The sequence below is a fragment of the Bidens hawaiensis genome, unplaced genomic scaffold (genome assembly GCF_021521415.1).
Source record: "Bidens hawaiensis isolate Kalapana, Puna unplaced genomic scaffold, B.hawaiensis_p1.1 tig00025754_1, whole genome shotgun sequence".
NCBI classification, from domain to species: domain Eukaryota; kingdom Viridiplantae; phylum Streptophyta; class Magnoliopsida; order Asterales; family Asteraceae; genus Bidens; species Bidens hawaiensis.
Genome location: NW_027494118.1, coordinates 273,165 through 295,012, shown reverse-complemented (window position 1 = coordinate 295,012; position 21,848 = coordinate 273,165). Strand labels below are relative to the sequence as shown.

Here is a 21,848-nt window from a genome sequence, read left to right as displayed (position 1 = left end):
GACAGAGAACAATTCTAAGCGCGCCGCGGGAAGAACTATAATCCTTAGCGCGTCGCGAGAAGAACTACAATCCTTAGCGCGTCGCGGGAAGAACTACAATCCTTAGCGCGTCGCGGGAAGAACTATAATTCTTAGCGCGCCGCGGGAAGAACTACCATTCTTAGCGCGCCGCGGGAAGAACTACATTCCTTAGCGCGCCGCGGGAAGAACTACCATTCTTAGCGCGCTGTGGGAACAGTTCGCCTCGCGTATCGCAGGGACAGCTGGTCTTCGCGCAGGCTTCCTTGTAAGGAGTCTGGCGCGTGGAGCTGCGCAGACATCCTTAGGCGGGAAGAACCAAAGGACAAGCAAAGAGTTAAAAGGGTTTCAAGGCTTAAGGGTTAAGCAGAGGGGCGGGACGGCGACAAGAGAGAAAAAGGGAGGCGGGACGGCGACATGAGAGAAAAGGGAGGCGGGACGGCGACAAGAGAGAAGAAGAGGCGGGATGGCGACAAGAAAGAGAAAGAGGCGGGACAGCGACAAGAAATTAATACTATTATTATCATTAGTAATAAAAAAATATAAATATAATTTATTTAATGTTAAATTTACAAAGATTAATAATCAAATTTTAAATCATAAAAAGAATCGGATTCGAAAACGGGTACCTGGGTCGGGTCGGATTGGGCAGATGTCACAACGAGCTCATAGTGTTCTATTTTGCAGGATACACTTGTCTGCGCCAAGAAGGTTTTATAACCCATCGTGTAGAATACTTAACCATTACCCTCGAACTAACGTGTTAGACCTTGAAGGGTGGATCTGTGTTTCTTCATTGGGGCCATCCGTGCATATAGCTAGAACAATAACTCACTCCCTTCTTGGCTCAGATGAGTGGCAAGACTACACCGAAGGAGGTTGGTCAAAAAACCAACCTAGAAGGAAACATCGAAAACCTGGACGTAGAAAATACGGACGGAGGTCTCCTTAACGCCTCCACCGTTCAGCCTACAATGACAGATACAAAGCAAACAAAAGCGCGTTCAAAAACACCTATGCCGCCAGACATCATGGCATGGCTCGAGGCTGAGCAACAAAAGTTGAGAGACAAAGTACAAGAAAAAATGACGTCCGTTGTAAAACCTAGATCACTGTTTGATACAGATTCTAGTAGCAACGAGGAAGAAGAATCTGAAGAAAACTCAACACCGGCTCGGGCAAAAACACCATTCGCCAAAACGTCTCCTGCTAAGCAGAACAGCAAAGCAGGAGAGAAATCTCAGAGGTCGATCCAAAAGGCAGACTCACGCCTAGACGACCCTGACTATGAAGAGAGCTGGAGAGGACCAGAGGCTAGAAAATTAGTAAAGTACCACCCAGAAGCGGCGGTAGATTTTTCCAAACAATACCGGACAACAACATCGGCGGGAAAATCAAAGTTCGTGGCAAGAATAGCCGAAGCTGAACTACCAGAAAATCCCAAAATCCCGCCAACGGTGGGTCAATATGATGGTATCTCAGATCCAGATGATCACTTACAAACCTTCACGGCGACGGGGTTAGTATCAAGATGGACCATGCCGTTATGGTTCCATATCTTCACGCTAACCCTAGTAGGAGCCGCTAGAGCATGGTTCGAAAGATTACCGGATAATCAAATCACAAGCTGGGAAGACCTAGCGAAAAATTTCACTCAACAGTTTAGCCAGCAACGGCGACATATCAGTGACCCAGTAGATATTCTGAACGTCATCAGAAAAGATAATGACACGCTTGAAGACTTCATCACTAGATTCAACCAAGAAGGCCTGAACATCGGTGGCGTAAGCGAAGAACTTCTGCGGGCAGCCTTTCGCCAAAACGTAAAATGCGATGACCTCATACGGAACCTTACGGGTAGAGATGGGACGATGTTATGACCGCGGCCAGGAGACACGCGCGAATGGAAAAAAGTTTGGGAAAAGAACTGGCAAAGAACGATGCCAGGAACGACATTAATAGGGCCCGCCAGGGCAAAAGAATGTCCTCCGTATGGTCAAGGTTGAACAGCGAAAGACACTCCACATTCGATCCATCCAAAGCAAGAAAAAAAGGTCAATCAAGTACGCCCCAAACGAACGGATCCAAATGGACCCCGCTGACAAAAAGCCCAGCCCATATAATGTACAACGAAGGGATCCAACTGAAGAAACCGACACCAGTTAAACAGGGGCCGGGCACAGACATGAAAAGTTATTGCGACTTTCATGAGCAACATGGCCACACGACAAATCAGTGTATCAACTTGAAGGACGCGATCGAAGAATGTGTCAAAAATGGCAAACTGGATCACCTTATGAGAAACATACGAGGGAAGTACAGACGCCCACCTCCAAAAGATGGCGGAAGACCAGAAAAGAAGATCAAAGACCTACACGCTAACATGATCTCGAGCAACGTTCAGAACAAGAAAAGGAGGACAGAATGGGCGCCATGGAAGAAAGAACAAGTTATCTTTCCAAGAGTCAGAGGGGGGGAGGGGGCGAACAAAAGGGCACCTTTAGTAATTACAACCGTTTTTGGTAATTACAGAACGCCGCGCTTCTTTATTGACACAGGGGCAACGTCCAATATCATGTACCGCCAGTGTTTCAACCTGGTAGACGAAGAAGACAAACGACGGTTGACAGCAGTTAACGCCCCAATCACGGGATTCAACCAGAGTATCGCATACCCGCTAGGACATCTGACATTCCCAGTCGAGCTAAGCGATGGGCTCCACTCCCGAACAGAAGAGGTGGATTTCCTAGTAATGGAAACTTCTCACCCACAATACGATATAATCTTAGGAAGAGAAGTCATTGGTGACTTCAACGCCACCCCGTCAACAGCACATGGGATAGTCGGAGTACCAACCCCGACCGGGATAGCGATGATCCACGCCAACAAAGAATGCAACATGGCAGAAAGAAAAGCACCAAAAGTGCAAAAAACGAACAAGATCAAAGAAGCGGAAAAATGGGTGCTCAACAAGTGATTCCCAGAGCAAAGCATAACCATTGGCCCAAACATCTCAGAAGAAGCACGTGCGGCGCTCAAAACCTTATTACTCAAAAACATCGATGTCTTCGCCTGGACCCCAGCAGATCTGACAGGAGTCCCAAGAAGCAAGGCGGAACATGAGTTAAAAGTTAACCCAAATTTCATCCCGGTCGTACAAAAGCAAAGAAAGATGAGGCTAGAACAGGCAAAAGCCTGTGATGAGCAGGTCCAGCAACTGATCGATGCAGGTATAATCAGAGTAATTCAGTACCAAACTTGGGTAGCGAACCCGGTAATGGTACCCAAGGCGAATGGCCAATGGCGCATGTGTATCGATTTCAAGGACCTGAATAAGGCGTGCCCGAAAAATTGCTACCCTCTGCCAGAAATCGACCTTAAAGTTGACGCACTGGTACCCTTTCACTTCAAGTGCTTTTTAGATGCCTACAAGGGGTACCATCAAATCCACATGGCGACAAAAGACCAAGACAAAACAACGTTCAGAACAAACAGCGGAACATATTGTTACAAAATGATGCCATTTGGCCTCAAGAATTCCGGGTCTACGTACTAAAGGTTGATGGACAAAGAGTTTAAACATCAAATTTGGAGGAATTTGGAAGTCTACATGGACGATCTCGTCATTAAAAACAAGACAGAAGAAACCATGTTAAAAGATATAGAGGAAACCTTCAATACTCTAAGGTCAATAAGCATGAAGTTCAACCCAGGGAAATGTTCCTTCGGCATGGAAGAGGGAAAATTCCTAGGAGTAATCGTGACGAATGGTGGCTTCAAAGCCAATCTAGAAAAATTGGAAGCCGTGCGAAAAATGTCGTCGCCAAAATCAGTTAAACAAGTGCAAACACTCAATGGCCGGTTAGTCGCATTGAATAGGTTTTTGTCTAGTCACGCTAAAAGCCATTCCCGTTCGTCTCAACCTTGAGAAATTGCCTCAAGAAGTCTCAGTTCCGATGGACGGAAGAAGCGGAAAAAGCGTTCCAAGAAATCAAGTCACGCCTGGAAGTGCTGCCAATGCTCACAGCGCCCAAAGCTGGAGAACCATTAGTAGTATACTTAGCAGCATCAGAAAAAACAGTCAGCGCAGTCTTAATGGTGGAAAGGAATGGCATTCAAACGCCCATTTATTACATAAGCCGAACTATGGTAGATGCAGAAACAAGATACTCCACCTTGGAAAAGTTAGTCTTATCCTTGGTCCAGACAGCGCGACGTCTAAGAAGATACTTCCAAGGCCACCCAATACATGTTCTCACCAACTTTCGATTGCAAAATGTACTAAGCAAGCCAGAATTGTCTGGGAGGCTCGCTAAATGGGTGATAGAATTGAAAGAATATGCCATTGAGTTCAAACCAAGCCCAGCAATAAAAGGCCAGGTTTTGGCTGATTTCATCGAAGAAATCCCCCAAGAAAAAGAAGAAGAATGTAAAAAAGAAATCGAAGCCCCCGTGGATCAAAAGCAAGACGAAGTCTGGAAGATGTTCACAGACGGAGCCTCCAACGACGAAGGCACGGGAGCAGGCCTGAAAATAACCAACCCAGAAGGGCAACATTTTACGTACGCATTACGCCTAGAATTCAAAAGCACAAACAATGAGGCGGAGTACGAAGCATTGTTGGCAGGGTTGAGAATCACTAAAAAACTAGGGGCCCGCCATTTGGAAGCACATGTGGATTCCATGTTAGTGGCAAACCAAATTGAAGGATCATACGACGCGAAGGACAACAAGATGGCATTATACCTGGCACAAACTAAGGCGTTAATGGCAACTTTCGCCACATGCAAGGTGAAACACATCAATATAAGCGAGAACAAACAAGCTGACGCCCTAAGCAAACTCGCATCTGTTGGATTTGAACACCTTGCAAAAGATGTCCACATCGAAGTCCTGGCAACACATTCAATAATGAACAGAGAAATTCTCGTCTGCTCAGAAACAGAAAACAGTTGGATGACACCAATCATCAACTACCTCGCGAGAGGTATCTTGCCAGAAAAGAAAGCAGATGCGCGGAAGATCCGCCATAAAGCGTTGAATTACACAACCAACGAGATATCCTGTATAGGCGATCATACTTGGGTCCACTTCTCAGAAGCGTAGACCCGCAAGACGCAAATTATCTGCTCAGAGAAATCCATGAAGGAATATGTGGCATACACGCAGGTCCGAGAATGGTGGTGGCAAAAATCATGAACACGGGATACTATTGGCCAGGCATGCATGTTGACGCTGAGAAAGAATTGAGAAAATGCAGTGCTTGTCAACGCCATGCACCAAACACCCTGCGTCCGAAAAACGCCATGATACCGGTAACAGCTTCATGGCCATTTCAGAAATGGGCAATTGATATAACTGGACCATTTCCAGAGGCGCCAGGCCGCGTGAAATTTTTGATCGTAGCAATCGATTACTTCACAAAGTGGGTCGAAGCAAAGCCGGTGGAAACAATTAACGCAACGAGCATCAAGAAGTTTATCTGGGAGTTTATAATTTGTCGGTTTGGATTACCCATGAGCTTAGTCAGTGACAACGGAACACAATTCGCTGACCAACATATCCAAAAATGGTTGAAAGAGCTCAATGTCATGCAGACATTCACTTCTGTTGCTCATCCACAAGGGAATGGCGAAGTTGAACGCGCCAACAGAACAATCGTTGGTGGAATCAAAAAAAGATTAGCAAACCACAAATCCGGATGGGTCGATCAGCTACCTCACGTACTATGGGCCATAAGAACACACAAAAACACAAGCAACGCGGAAACGCCGTTCAGCCTAACTTACGGTACCGAAATAATGATCCCCGCCGAAATTGGCGTCCCATCGCCAAGAATCACAATACCGAAAAACAACGACGCAGAAAGGAAGTTAGACCTAATGCTTCTTGAAGAGCGTCGAGAGTTGGCGGCAATAAGAGAACAAAATTACAAACGCCAACTACAAAAGTATTACAACGCTAAAGTGAAAATATGTGAGTTCAACATCGGAGATTACATCCTTCGCAATAACGAGGCATCAAGAGCACAACCGCAAGGCAAGCTAGCGCCATCTTGGGAAGGCCCATACCAGATCAAGGAAGTATTGGGAAAAGGCGCCTACACTTTGATGCACCTCGATGGTTCAGCGATTCCTAGAACATGGAACGCAACACAATTACGAAGATGTTATATGTAAATCGATTCCAATTGTAAAAACAGGCCAAGGGTCAAATATTAATGGAAACGATACTCCACATTTCACAAAACAAACCTTTTCATTTATAAGCAAAAATTTACAAGCGAGCGCTTACGCCCACACAAAAAAAAAGGAGAAATACAGAAAAAGAACACAAAAGAAAAAGCCTAATCTACATCGTTGACACTCCTTCCAGAGTCAGCGACTGAAATATCCTCTTGATCGCCAGCAGGAGCGGTGGAAGGACCAGCCCGCGAAGGCTCAAGAAAATTCCTCAACAGCTGCACGCCATTCTCTTTCTTAGCATACTGAGCAACTTCAGAAAAAATAGGAAACGTGAGGGAATCATAGTCCGTCTCAGCAGCAGCATACTCCTTTTCCACGTCAATGGCGTGAAGGGCATAGGCCTCAAGTGGAAGGTTGTTGCGAAAATGTGCAATACCATCATGAAAACCAACCTTATAACCAAGCTGTTGAGAAGCATTGACAAGGGATCCAACACAGGGCGTTAAATCATCATCACTAATGATGCGTTGAGCAACCTAAACAAAGGAAAACATCATCAGAGTAAGTAATAAAAAAAATATAATAAGGGGGGAAGAGCAACGAAAGAAGATAATACCTTGCAAATAGCATGCTTCAGCAACCAATTGCGGTCGGCAACGGTGGCAGCAAGCTCGGAGGTCAAAACCTTAATGGCCTCCTCATTAGAAGCCAGCGTATCAGCTAACTTACCAGCATCCGCCTTCCTCACCGCGGCTTCCGTCTCCAACTCTTCAATACGCTTGCAAAGATCAGCGTTTTCACTCTCGAGTCGAGCGGAAGCCTCCTTGGCAGCAACAACGCGGCTGCGTGCGTCCGCAAGATCAGAGTTTGACTTCTTGCACGCAACCTCAAACTCCTTATAGCGGGCAGCACGGCCGCGGGCAGACTCCGCCAGGTCTGCCTCAGCCTTAGCCAATTTCGCTTCAACATCGCTTAAATCTTGGCAATGATCAGCCGATTCTTTACCCGCTTTCCAGGCGCCGGCCTCGACGTCTTTCACCAACTGCTCCATCTCTCTCATTCGAACACCGGCATCGATTTTGTCCTCATGAAGGGCACGGTTTTCGCGCAACAACTCCGCAAAACAAGAGAAGGCCTGGACTTGGTGAAAAGCAGCATCGGAGTACAAAGTGCCTCGGGGCTGGATCTTACGAGCAATGCGCTCACCCGGAGGAACAGCATACTCCAAAAACTCGGAACAGGTAGCGGGATCCTCAAAATTGGCCCCACAATTAACCTTCCAGCGGGGGCGGAAAACTTGGCTCGCCTCCATGGAGTCGCGGGTATCCATATCCACATCCAGTACACCCCCACTCAAACATCCGCTGAACCCGCCGCTGCTACTACCTGGGATTTCGAAAAATTTACCCTGCACCGTCGCACTAAGGAGAAAAGGAGGCAACGACACGGCCTCATCACCATCAAGAATTAAAGTATTGTCCGGTGAGGACTGTCTTGATTTCAAAAAATCAGCGACAGAGAGACCCGCTGATTCAAGACTAACCTTAGGCCATTCGTCCACAATCGCCTTCATTGGTTGCACAGACGACACCGGAAGCGAGACAACTGGAATTGACCCAGTTGAAGCACGAACAGTCGTCACGATGGTCTCGGCCTCAGACGGGCCAACCACACCCGCCATCATTGGCAAACTCAGCATCTGTACAGTTGGCCCAGCCTCCGACAAGCTGCCAACACTTGTCATCATCGGCAAACTGGCAAAAAGAGACGCTAGAGAAGATGTAACGTTAGAAGTTGCAGGAGAAACAGTCGATGAAGAAATCGCCATCAAACCTGAACTAAACAAATGATTTCAGAGAAGGTCTAAGTTCAATCAAAAGAAATAGTAGAAAAACATATACCTGACGATTTAACAAGACCACGCTTGACAAAACCGCCAAGACGAGGTTTCTTGACGGCGCAGAAGACTTCTTCATCATCTTCATTAATCACAGGGGTGGGACCCAAATGGTGTGGAACAGTGAACGCCCCACCCGCTGAGGAGGAAGAGGAAGAAGATGGACCGGTAGATACGAAACTCGTATCCACAACGGTTCCAGAAGCTGCAGCTGCAGAAAACACATCAGTCGCCACCAAAATGGGAGTGGCAACCGATGTGGTTAGCGCAGACGCAGCAACCACAAGCTATGAATCTGTCGGCGAGGAGAAGCCAACAGAAACCTGGGCGGAGGTGGTTGGGGAAGACGCCACGCTGGCACTCACACCGAGTGCTTCAAGCAATGAAACCGACGACGACACCGGAACCCCAAAGGGAACGGCAGAGACCTCGACGACATCGTCGTCATCATCCACGGCGTCTCTTGCGGCCGCGTCTATCGGAAACGCAACCGTATCCCCACCACTGCGTTGTGCGCCCCTACCACTGCACTTAGGAAGGCGTACAACGTTAGATCGTCTACCTGAAAAGGAGAATGAAACGTTAGTAAAATAAACAAAGCAAACGATGGAAACAGTTGAAGAGCTTACCACTCTGAAGGGTAACAGAGCTAGGAGGTGGCAGCGGCCGCGAGGCAGGTGATCGCCCCATAGGAAGAGGAAACACAAAGTTTCGAGCGGTCCAAGTAAGGATCGGCTCTTTGCGGGGACCTGACTCCCTTCGCCCCAGCATCTTAACGCCCTTATCTGCAGGTTGCAGGAGGAATATGCGTTCATCCACCTCTGAAGAAAAACAAGTTACGATATTAATATATATATATATATATATAATAACAATAATAATAAATACTAACCTTGACCGCCATTAAGAATGACCTGTACGAAAGCCGCATCATCCCAGATACGACTCATGCCGAATAACACCAACGCGCGCTACGAATAATGACGGAGCGGAGACAGGCTAGCCTGCAAAGTGGTGAACCAGTCTGAACCGGAATAAGGAACCACTTTCGGCTCAGGAAGCTCTTTCACATCCGTGAAAAACATGGGATGTGGCACCACACGAGCGGAGACGTAGAAAAACACACTCTTCCACTCATGCAAACTGGGTGGTGCATCCAGAGCAATGGCCTTTGCACCAGGGCGGGTGTGCAAGTTATACCATCCCTGGGCAAAACGCCACCGATAAAAAGCCGATAACCTATCAGCCGTTGGAGTAATACCGAGATAATGACAGGTATATTCGAAATGGCGAAGACGAGCCATTCCGAACGGATGAATCTGGCTAAGATGTAGCCCAAAAACACCCAGAACATCCACCAAAAATCGGGTAAGGGGCAAACGAAGATTGCCCAAAAAGAAATACTCCCGATACACGGCAATCTTGCCGGCAGGAGCCTCTCGAGCAGTCCTGCCAGGGGTAGGCAACTCGGGCTCATACTCAGGGCCAAGATTGTACACCCTGACAATATCGTTGAAGTCCTCGGCTGACATACGACAACCGACGAACTCCATAGAATTATTCTTCTTAGTCTTGGAGGGTTGGGAAGACTCAGCCATGAAAATAAAGAAGACAATAAGAAGAAATGAGAGAAGAAGAAAACGATGAGAAATGGTGCTTAAGGCGGTGTAACCTCCCCCTATTTATACTAATCGCAATTAATAAGGGACAGGGGTATAAAAAGGATATTTAACACGCGGCCCAATCGGAAAGCACCACGATAATAACGTGACAGAGGGTATGCACTACAGCTGGGCGCGTCACCGGGATTCTCGCCCACTCGCTTGACACAGGCAAAGTCTGCAGGGCAGAGCAACCGTCGTCAAACTGTCACGTCCAGCAGTCGTTTCACTGAATTGCATTTAATTCACTCACCAACGCCAAACTACACGTCATCCACATAAAGGGAAACAAAAACGGCAAGTGTTGGCAGAAAAGGTTACGCCAACATGGGATGATTAAATACAAATCACCCACCAAAATAGGCGCCAACATGGGATGATTAAATATAAATCACCCGCCAAAATAGGCGCCAACATGGGATGATTAAATATAAATCATCCGCCAAAAATAGGCGCCAACATGGATGATTAAATATAAATCACCCACCAAAATAGGCGCAATCGTGGAATGATTTAAGATAAATCACCCGCCAAAATAGGCGCAATCATGGAATGATTTATTATAAATCACCCGCCAAAATAGGCGCCAACATGGGATGATTAAATATAAATCACCCGCCAAAATAGGCGCAATCGTGGAATGATTTAAGATAAATCACCCGCCAAAATAGGCGCAATCATGGAATGATTTAAGAAATCACTCGCCAAAATAGGCGACATCATGGAATGATTTAAAGATAAATCACCCGCCAAAATAGGCGCAATCATAGAATGATTTAAGAAATCACTCGCCAAAATAGGCGACATGATGGAATGATTTAAAAATAAATCACCCGCCAAAATAGGCGCCATCATGGAATGATTTAAGATAAATCACCCGCCAAAGCAGGCGCCAAAATGGGATGATTTAAGATAAATCACCCGCAGAAACAGGCGACATCACGGAATGATTTAGTATAAATCACCCGCCAATGTAGACTACCAAACGGGATGACTCAACATGAATCAACCGTCAACTAACGGTTACGACTAATGAAGTCACCCGTCCAATATGTGGAAATACCCACAAAAATAAACCAAACCAATAAGGAAAGAAGGTGAAAGCCAAAAGGCCATGATAAGTCCACAGCCCCCATTTCTTGAAAGAAGGGCGACTATGGACTAGGGGGACTTGTAGAGGTAGGGTATGAAACCCACCATTTGACTAAGTATGACACTAATTGCATACGCCGGGCGGAACACTAGGCGCCAGGAAGCCACTAACGCAAGGCGTAGTGCATGGTGCGAAGAGTGGAGTCCAATATAGCTTTTCCTGACACCTCGGGAATGGTAATGCAAAGGTCCCACCAGCATGGGACAAAAAGATGGTAACCCACATAGGGATAAACACAAAACCAATGGGGATTAGACAACACATAAAGGATGGTCAAACAGTACAATCAAATCCTTGTCAAAAGGCCATGATGCCCACCAACTTCCACCAACCACCACGACCGCACGAGTGGGGAATATTATTGGTGGAGAACCTGACAACGTGGTTGGTCATACTCTCTCTCCTCCGGCTATAAATACCAGTAAACCTCCAAATGGTAAGGCATATACTCACTCTCACTATCACTATCAAATTATACCCTCTCGTATTATCAAATACTGATTCTCACGCCGGAGGGTGGTTACGAGAGAATCCCACCCCCCATTCCTCGTAACGAGCTTACGGTGTTCTATTTTGCAGGATACACTTGTCTGCGCCAAGAAGGTTTTATAACCCATCGTGTAGAATACTTAACCATTACCCTCGGACTAACGTGTTAGACCTTGAGGGGTGGATCTGTGTTTCTTCATGAGAGATAACTACCAAAAAGAGCAAAAGTAAATCAAAGTCCCACATCCGCTAAATGGAAAATACAAAATGAAAGGGACGCGTATTTAAAACACGGCCTTCGAAGAGATAAGGCATACCTTTCTCTGCCTTTTGGCTAAGGATCAAGTGTAGTATCTGATCTTGTCAGTTTAATATCTAATAGTTGACCATTGACTCACTCGATATTAATTTTATTTTTTATTAGAAAAGACCCATTACAATAGCTATTTGAGTCTTTGAGCATCGCCTGCACTACTTCCTTGTCTTGGCGTGCCCCTCCAATTAATAGTTAACATTTTATATTATTTTATAGCTTACATAGTTAAATAGTTTAATTATTTGTATGGCTGTGAAGCATATGTATGCAACTCTTTAAGCTGCACTTTTCATAATTTACCGCTTGAGAATACATTATTCATATGCATTTAAATATGGACTGTTATTTTGTTTAATGTTTCTTAGTTTGTTTGGATTTAGAGATTGTTTATTACATCATATCAACTTTTTTACTACTTTTTTCGTATTTTATTTTTAGAAAATATTCATATCATTAAGGACCTAAATATTCAGACAAAAGCATATAATACGTACAACAGGTTATTTCGATTGAATATATGTTTCAAATACCTTAAACTTACCATTAATCTAGCTTCTTGTATATGTCACCGTGTCAGGCTAGTTCCTGCGCATACACTTCTTAGTTATGGTATATTGGTATCTGTTATTGTTCGAGTAACTTTATAATTAGTTAGGTTAAGAATGTATATTTTGGGTCATAGTGGTACTGAATGTATGCAAAAGGTCAAACACGAGTTTGATTTGATCAAGAGATTTTCATTATAGCATGCCCTTGATGCTCCAACTGCCTCAGGAATTGGTTTGAGAAAATTCAAGACAACCTCGTGTTGGACTTTTGGCCAAATTCATGCATTCATGTTAAGAGTCTCGGAGAATTCGGGGCGTTGGGCGAGTATAACCCTTCAAATATTGTAAGGCCCCGTTACCGGTAGCCCTACTTTCGTGTTAGATTTACTCATAAACACAGTTCTAAATATCAGAGTTAATTAAAACATTTACGCGGAATATAAAACTTTCATTAAACATTACATAATTCATAACTTGTCTCAAAACATCCATTGTCTTTCAACATTAAAGCATTAAAATTAAAACATCATAAGTCTTCAGATGCCAGACTCTTGTTCAATGCCACGTGTCTCCTCAAGCGAGCTGCCTCATCCTACTCACCTGCGTGCATACTAAAAGTCAGCTACGCTGAGTGAGTTCTAGTTAATCATACACTATACAATACACATAAACTTATATTCTTTCATTCATACTTTCATACTTTCATACTTTCATTCTTTCTTTTGTATTAACTTACCTTCATATCTTACGTTATAAAGAGCATTACGCCCTACATTCCTCGAGTATTATTAGGGCTCGGTACCCTCCTTCCTCGAGTATTATTAGGGCTCCGTACCCTCCTTCCTCGAGTATTATTAGGGCTCGGTACCCTCTTTCCACGAGTATTATTAGGGCTCGGTTTCCCTCTTTCCACGAGTATTATTAGGGCTCGGTTTTCCTCTTTCCTCGAATATCAGTAGGGTTCGGTTCCCTAGTTCTCGAATATTAGTAGGGTTCGATTCCCTCTTCGTTATCATACAACCATACATCATACCTCGAGTATTAGTAGGGCTCGGTACCCTTTTCGTAACCATACAACCATACATTATCATTTCTTTCTTCTATTATCTCTATCATGTTCATACACATAAACATACATAACATAGTTACCTTATACATAGCGTTACAACCTGACAGTACGTGCAATATCCGAAGATCGTTCACGTACCATCAAGCAATCATTCATACATTTCACATTATCCACATAAGGCATACACTTATCTCTTAGGATAAGTGTATTAACAAACATATTGAGTATGCACACAGCCCCGAAAACATAACACATAAATGGGGCTAGAAACTCACCTGAACACGGTTACGTTCACCGTTAATCGTAATCCATTTCTTCAGTTGTGCACGACTGACTGTATAACAAGTATACGTATCAATTAACTATCACTTCTCATAATGTATTTCTATCTTTATATGACCCACAACGAACGGGGGTCCGGGGGCAGCGCCCCTGGCAGCGGGGTCTAGGGGCGGCAGCCCCTAGCAGGGTCCAAGGGGCAGAGCCCCTGGCTGGGGTCGAGCTGCCAGGTCAGCTTGGAAAAATTTTATTTCCATTAACTGTCTTAACACATTTTTCATTAGATTTTTAATTTATTTTCTAATCGAACTTGACTTTAGGCGAAGTTAACCCTCGGGCGAACTTAGCTCAAGTCGAAGTTAACCTTAGGCGAACTTAGCTTTAGGCGAAGTTACCAGCTAGGCGAACTTAGCTTTACAGCGAAGTGGCCTTAGGCGAACTTGGCCTTAGGCGAAGTTATCAATTAGGCGAACTTGGCCTCAGGCGAAGTTACCAGTTAGGCGAACTTAACTTTACAGCGAAGTTGCCATCAGGCGAACTTAGCTTGCAGGCGAAGTTCATCAGGCGAACTTAGCTTGCAGGCGAAGTTCATCGCTTTGAAGGCGAAGTTGCCCAGTTGCAGGCGAAGTTGTCCAGATCAGCCGTTGTTCGGTTTCTGACCAGCATTTCGAGCGATTTTAACACCCTTGCTATGGTTCAACATCACCCACTACGCTTCCCGACCATTTTCGGTCGCTTATACACTAAAAAGCTTGGATCTTTAAACTTCAAAGATCAAGAATCATACCTTTTTGAGCTTGTTAGGATCTCGTTTAACTTGTTAACACACTAATCGCTCTCTCTCTCTCTCGGATCTGCCCGGTTCTTCCCTTGGTCCGGCCGGCGAAGTGTGGTGTGTGGTGTGTGTGTTTTTCTTTTTGGAGTATTAGAAAATGAAAGGAATGAAAGATATCTTGGGTTTAGGGGATATTTATATCCCTTAGATCCCATTCTCATTTAACCCATCTCAATTAATCTAAGTCCATGATCCGCTCATTACCCGATATCAATTAATAACGCGAAATCACTAAACATAGCTTTCTTTATTCATCATTAAAATTTTAGGATGTTACAAATATGAATTCAACAACTCATATATAAAAAAGGGGGTCCCAAAAATATAAACCCAGTGTATATATATTCAGTTTTTTCTAAATGGGTTTGCAATTTAAGACACTTTTCGGTTTAGTTTGGTTAAATGAGAAATGTGTTTGTTTGTTTATATAGGCCTAAACTAAATACGGTAAGTTAAATGAGTTTGAAAACATATTGGGTTCTAACTTCTAACTTTTATATTTAATTACATGTTTTGTTTGAAAAAAAGTCACATATATAAAAGAAATTAAAAGTTATTGAACCCCAATACCCCATGGGAGAGTGGGCCTTGATTCATACAGTAATTGTATGAATACCCCATGGTTTGGCATGAATATTAAATGGGATTTTATAACAGTATTTGTTTTGTTTTTTATTTTTCATACAAATGAGTTGGAAATTTTCAAAGTTTAACACAAACAGAATTCTTACAAATAATATAAACTAAAAGTTTGATATTTAAACACGTCATTCACACTAAAATGTATGTTTTTAACCGTTTAAGTTAAACCTGAGACACAGTTTAGGGACACAATCTCACGTAAAGAATACTTATTTCGAGGATGGTTGAAATGGAGGGTCACATGATCCATCATATTGCGACAACTGGTGAAACAAGAATTCGACACCCTAATATAATGTTTTTTTTCCTATTAAAACTACCCAATTCGTCTGTTATAATCCGATCGGATTACACCAAACAAATATGTAGAAGTTACATGCATATTCATACAAGTGTGGGTCTACATGTCTCATTTTTGTGTCAAAATGAAGGTGGTTACAAGCTGGGGCGAAGGATGGTTGGGGCCAGGGGTGATCCCTGCCCCTCTGGTTTTTTGCGCAGCAACGTAAATTTACCCGTTTCCACATGACATTTTTACACGTAGTGCAAATTTACCCGTTTCCAACCGAAAATTTGATCCCGGCCCCCTCTGTTTACAGTTTTTTTAATGCGTATTTTCGTCTGGCCCCCTCGCCATTATCGTCCAAACTTCGCCACCGGTTACGAAAATAATAGTTTTGCCATTTCGTCTATAGTTGCATAAACAAAGACATACTTTATATACTTAAAAAAAGGTGAACGTAGACAACTTGATAATAAATATAACCTAAAACTTATAATAAATATAATCCCGAGTATATTATGTATATTTTAGTTACATGTTTGATAATAACAAGTTGACAAATCAAGTGGTAGAAGCTTAACCTTTAACTTTAGTTTTTTCTTTCAAAATTTATAATTTTTTGGCGTTACACATTGGCCCACGAGATAAGTTGGCCTTTCACGCTAGATAAATTGTGTATGGCCTTATAAGGCAAAACTAAAAAAGAAAAAAAGAGTGAAAAAAATAAATAAATTCTAGCCCGACCGGTTAACCAGGTTACCAGTCCAACCGTCCATCTGTATGAACCGGCTGGCTCAGAAAGGTATGATCCAACAACTAACCAACCGGTAGTGGGTCCCGGACTTGACCGGTCTTGATATAAGATATTATGCATCTACTTTCGACTCTTTTGACCTATTACCACTATATTTTCCGGTATCTTTAACCCATTTTCGTTAAGGGTAAATGTCAAGCCTAATCAACCGATTCCCCTTATACATTTTTTAAATAGTATAGTTTGAAGCACCATTTACAACTTGAGCATAAAAATTGGATTCTATTTGCTATGTGCCTATGTGCTATCTATTTAAACACCATAGGTGAAACAAAATATAAAATATAAAAAAAGTATATTAACATATCAATAATGATCAGTGTACTTTAAATACTTAAATGATCGTTTTCATAACTTTAAGTTACTCTTTAAAATTGGATTGATATCCAACAAATGGAATTGTTATTAGCTAAATCCAGCGAGGAGATTTAAATACAATAACGGTCCTCAATTAAACATTATTAATAAGCCACTTCTATAATTAACAATTAACAATGGTGTCGTTTGTTTGTTTGTTTTCATACCATCATCAAATAATTTAGTTATTAATTAGTTGTTTAGAAAATTAATTTTCTTGATTTGAATTGGTACTATGTTTCGATTTGTCTATTTGTATTTCAATTATTTCACTAAAGAATTTGTCAAAAGGCTGTGTAAATTGGACATAAATGATTGTTGGAATAAAAACCGCCCACTAGCTAGTCGGTATAGAATAACAGGTATAGATCGGGTTCGGGTAACCAGTGGTGTGTTTCAGTTTGTTATTAAACCGATGTCCAATAACAACGGGTTATCGTTGGACCTGTTAATAGTTGGCTTTAAAATCGTTTTTACTATATAGATTGTGTTAAAATTGAGACAAGTTGGTCGTTTTTACTCAAAAGATCCAGTATTGATGGCTACACGCTTTAATGGTTCAATTTTAAACCTCGAAGGCTGTCGCCTAATCTTAACAGCTATTTAACTTTAATTGTGAATGAACCTTTCTCATTCCTAGGGTTGTTTGTCATCCTTGTGATGAACCACTAAGATACTTGACTGATTGAGAAGTACTTTTGAATTGGTTATCATGCTTCTAAAACTTATCCATTAAAATGCTCTATTAGTGATTAAAATAGTGAAAAGATCTAATACACTAATGCTTATCGTACAAATACGTACACGAATTCCGTTTTTCACGAATCGATCCATGAAATCACATCCAAACATCTCGGAATCGTCAATACATATCCAATCAATCATTGCTTCACCGAAGAAAAACAGTTTTGGATGGTTAATCGATCAATTTTTCACTTTTTTTCACGAAGACGGGTTTTGAGCGTTTAACGAGCGTTTAATGAGCGTTTAAGGTTTTGTGAGCGTTTTAGGGTTTTGCCTTTGTTTTTTGTCTTTGAGCGTCTCGCGTACCTACTGTACGTTAAGCATTAGCGTACAGTAACTGCACCCGATTAAAATGTGTCTTTTAATTAAGCCAAACACATTACATTTGCTCGATTAAAAGGTAGCCTCAATAAAACCCTCAAAAGGCTATCAAACATCTCCATAGTATAAACCAAATGATCGTTTTAACTTTTATTACTTATATACTTTTTGTATTTTTTAAAATATGCAATTCTATGTCTAATCTTAACTGACCATTTTAACTTTTAACTATTAATTACATACCATTTTCAACCACGTATAACTTTTATTATATATATAACTTCTATTCATTTTTAAAATATGCAATTGTGTTGTTCTTTTCCGAAGAACAAAAACCCGAACACTCGTGATCAATCTGACGTCAACCCAAATCAAATTGCTCTAGACGAGACTCGAACTCACAACATATCCTAAGAAAAGACACTCATGATTAATCTAACCTCAGCCCGAATCAAATTGTTCTAGATGAGAGTAAGGAGACTATCCTTCTTTGGTAGCTATACACATGTATGGTTGGTCATTTTTCTTAATTTTAAAGTTTTAATACAAAAAAGTTGATTTTGCAAAAGAAAATAAGGTTCGATTTGTAATTTCCTACAGCTATAGTTGGTTGTTTAGCTCAATTTTTTTTTAAAATTTATTTATCAAAATTGATGAAACCAAAACGTAAAAATCCATCCAACAAACCTGATCACAAAACCAAATTAGACTTGGTCAATAGTCAACTATTAGTTTGGCCATGAATTAGTCAATGGTAATTCGGTAGCCCGTAAATATAATTTCGAAGTCAATTTATTTACACTTTACCCAAACAACAAGCCATCACAAAAATACCCAAATCTTGTTCTACCAAATTTTGGCTTTCAAATTTTCCTCCCCATGTTTTTTCTGACAAATTTCACAACAAAAAAAACCGAAATCCAAAATGAAAACAAATTCCGTATCAAAATAAAAGACAAACAGGGTAACAAGCTCTGCCACCGCTCTATCTATATAGAGAAATTAAATCGTTTAAAACTAACAAAACGTCAAAATCAACAAATCAGACTACACATTTTAGTCTCAAAATTTGCAAATTGCATTCTCAAGTACATATTAATATCCGTCTAAAAACTATAACACGTTAATTGATAGTGTAGGCAAAATCTGGATGAACTATCATCCAATGATACATGTCTGAGTCCATGTCACTGCCGGTAAGAAACCAACTTAGTGACATGGACTCGGACATATTTCATTTCATTTTGATTTCAATCTTCAAATCCAATTTTCTTCCAAACCGCGTCACGAACCGTACTCAAATCTCTTCCTTTTAACGTCCTTCCAAACCCTTCTTGAACCGAAAACGACGCCATTCGACCTCTCGCCAAATACTCATGAGGCGGAATTAGCTCATCTCCACCGTACAAATCCTCATCAAAATCACCACCCTTGTCATTACCCGCCTTTCGCTTCTCTTTTAATATCATTGACCAGTCCGGAACATCGACTGGGACCGACAACGCTCGATTCTCCATAGGAACCGGTTTCTTCAACTTTCTTGAGCTTGATAAGGTTTTGTGAAGCTCGGGCGATGACCCGACGTTCCAGACGTCGAGTTCGGTGAATTCGTACGTCTGGAACGTCTGCGTGGGGACGGGTTTTTCGCCGGAGAAGTACCGGCGGTGGTTTTGTGTACCGGTGTAGGTTGCCATTATTAATATTTGATGAGTTGTGTTGTGTGTAGGGATGGCAACGGGGCGGTTTCGGGGCGGGGAATGCCAATCCCATACCCGCCCCGGTTTATAAAACTCATTACCAAAACCGTCTAAAAACCCGCGGGGACTAAACGGGGAATCCCCATCGGGGATTCGGGGAAAACCGCGGGTATTCGGGGAACCCGTCTAGCATAAATGGTTTTTAAACGGGCTAAATTCCCCGTGGGGATCCCCATTTAACCGTCGGGTTCACCGTTTAAAACCCGATTGTAAGAAAATGATACAAAATTACAATACAATATTAATACACAAAAAGTTCAATATCCAAACACATTACACATACAAAAGACATTATTAATACATAAAAATGTTTATTTCTCCCATCACAACGGAAATTAACTTCATGATTGATCCTTCTTACACGTCCATACCGCACCCATTCAACCATTCAAACACTTGTCACGCCGGATTGCTATGATAATCAAACATTAACATATTAATTGGAAACTATATAAGAATCAATGTTAAACCATATTAAAATGTAAACGATAAACCATATATATATGTATTACCTCAATACCATCGTCACAATCATATTCAATAGTTTGGCAATATGCCTCGGATTCTTCTGAACAAGTTGCTATATTCATATCACATAAGTCAAAAGTTTATATAGTAGCTAAGTTAAAAATAAAAAATAAAATGTTTGTTTACCTTTGATTTCATTCAACAACCAACTTTGGGCGCACATTAACGCTTCCAATGTTTTTGGATGAAGACGGCTACGATGTGGACTTACCAATCTACCACTTGTACTAAAAGCGGACTCGGAAGCAACGGTAGATATTGGAATCGCCAATATATCTCGAGCAATCTTTTGCAACCTTGGGTACTTGACACCATTTGTTTTCCACCAAGCTAAAAGGTCAATCTCAGTTTCTTTTATCCAAACTTTCTCTTGTAGATACAAATCAAGCTCCGTTGTGACACCTAATATATAAATAAAGTTAATACAATTAATGAATAAAGTTAAATTAATGTAAATAATAAGTCATACCCGAATATAAAAATTATATTTAATAAATAATATATTATATATAAATATAAAAATTATATTTAATTAAACGGGTTTTAAACGGGTATACGGGGCGGGTATACGGGGCGGGTACAGGCTATACCATACCCGCCCCGAACCCGATTAACTTAAACGGGGAAAACCCGAACCCGGACCCGTCCCCGATTAAGTGTCCCCGAACCCGCCCCGTTCGGGGCGGGTTTCGGTTTTCCCCATCGGGTTTGGGTTTTTTTGCCATCCCTAGTTGTGTGTGCTTTTATAGAGTCACTTTATTTTTTTTAATGTTGAATTTAATTTTCCATGCAAGTTTTGTCGTTGGTGATAAAGGTTTATTATTATTATTATCGCGCCCCACATATTTTTCAACTATGGGTGCTTGTTATTTATTAGGAAACAAGTGTGGTCATAATGGTAGCATTCTTTTAACATTATGTGTCATAGTGTCTTCGTGTTGTGTTGAATTCTAAAATGTGAAAAGGAAAGTTACTAAGGTGAATGTGAAATGTAAAATGAGATAGTGAGGTGAATTGGCTGTAAATGATTTGCTTGCTTTTAACGTAGTAGTTAAATTTTTGTTTGAACTTACTTAAATTTAAACTATGTCAATATTCTAATTAAGATCGACTGAAACAATTTTATGTCGTTGTCGCTGTTTACCAGTAAGTACTAACACGATATTGTCACAATCGCTAGTTGTCTTGACCGTTGTAGCCCCTGATTTACTTGCTGCCGCTAGTTCTAGTTCTCTCAATTCTAGTCCGTTATGTTGATACTTGTGTCGGGTCGGGTCATGTCAATCCGAAAGATGCTTATCTCTTGGTAAGAAAGGAAGAGGTGGCGACCCTTCAATCTGGTGAGATTATAACATTTTTAGTTTTTACGTTTTAGAAAGTCAATTTCAAGTAAAAACTAAAAAAATATCACATAAAATATTTAAAGTAGACACTGGTACAGTAAAAAAATTATTACTTTTTATAAATAACTTTAAATTCACGATGATTTGAAAAAAAAAAAAAAAGAATATGGCGTCTTTTTTACCCCTCTTAAAAGTCATTTAAAATCGGTTAAGTCTTAAAATACTAACCACCTTAAATATTGTTTACTATTCTGAATGCAAAGAGAACATAAGTTTTGTTATCGTTCACATAATCACATTACATGAAATTGTTGTTCTAGTGAATTCACCATTAAGAAAGCCTAACCACTCCTATAGAAGACAATCCCTTCCAAACGCCATATACGCCGAAAGTATATAACTGGCAGTGAAGTGACTGCAAGATGTGTCCTCTCACATCAACATATTTAAAGTTTTCAATGAATATGGCAAAGAGTGTCAAAACAAAACGCAATAGTTTAACTATAAAATGAAAAGCGTTTTGTCACGTTATTTCTTCATGTAGACATAGGGCAATTATCAGGTCTTCACTTAATTACACGTGATGATTTAAGTGAAAACACGATTGTT

At 41.5% G+C, this 21,848-nt stretch overlaps 2 protein-coding genes and 1 pseudogene across 2 annotated transcripts; 2 read left to right on the top strand and 1 right to left on the bottom strand.

Annotated features, from left to right (window-relative positions):
- Positions 1-4,164: 4,164 nt before the first annotated feature.
- LOC143572149 (uncharacterized) lies at positions 4,165-5,124 on the top strand. Its single transcript, XM_077057380.1, has one exon. It carries the CDS (start codon positions 4,165-4,167, stop codon positions 5,122-5,124), a length of 960 nt encoding a protein of 319 aa, XP_076913495.1.
- A 6,592-nt stretch (positions 5,125-11,716) lies between these two features.
- Positions 11,717-11,901, top strand: LOC143572150 (U2 spliceosomal RNA; annotated as a pseudogene).
- A 6,960-nt stretch (positions 11,902-18,861) lies between these two features.
- Positions 18,862-19,305, bottom strand: LOC143572147 (protein S40-4-like). Its single transcript, XM_077057379.1, has one exon. The coding sequence runs from the start codon at positions 19,303-19,305 to the stop codon at positions 18,862-18,864; it is 444 nt and encodes a 147-aa protein (XP_076913494.1).
- Between the last annotated feature and the right edge of the window lie 2,543 nt (positions 19,306-21,848).

Bases quoted from the DNA above. Each gene is read 5' to 3' on its own strand.
- LOC143572149 (XM_077057380.1), top strand. From the start codon at position 4,165: ATGGTAGATGCAGAAACAAGATACTCCACCTTGGAAAAGTTAGTCTTA.
- LOC143572147 (XM_077057379.1), bottom strand. From the start codon at position 19,305: ATGGCAACCTACACCGGTACACAAAACCACCGCCGGTACTTCTCCGGC.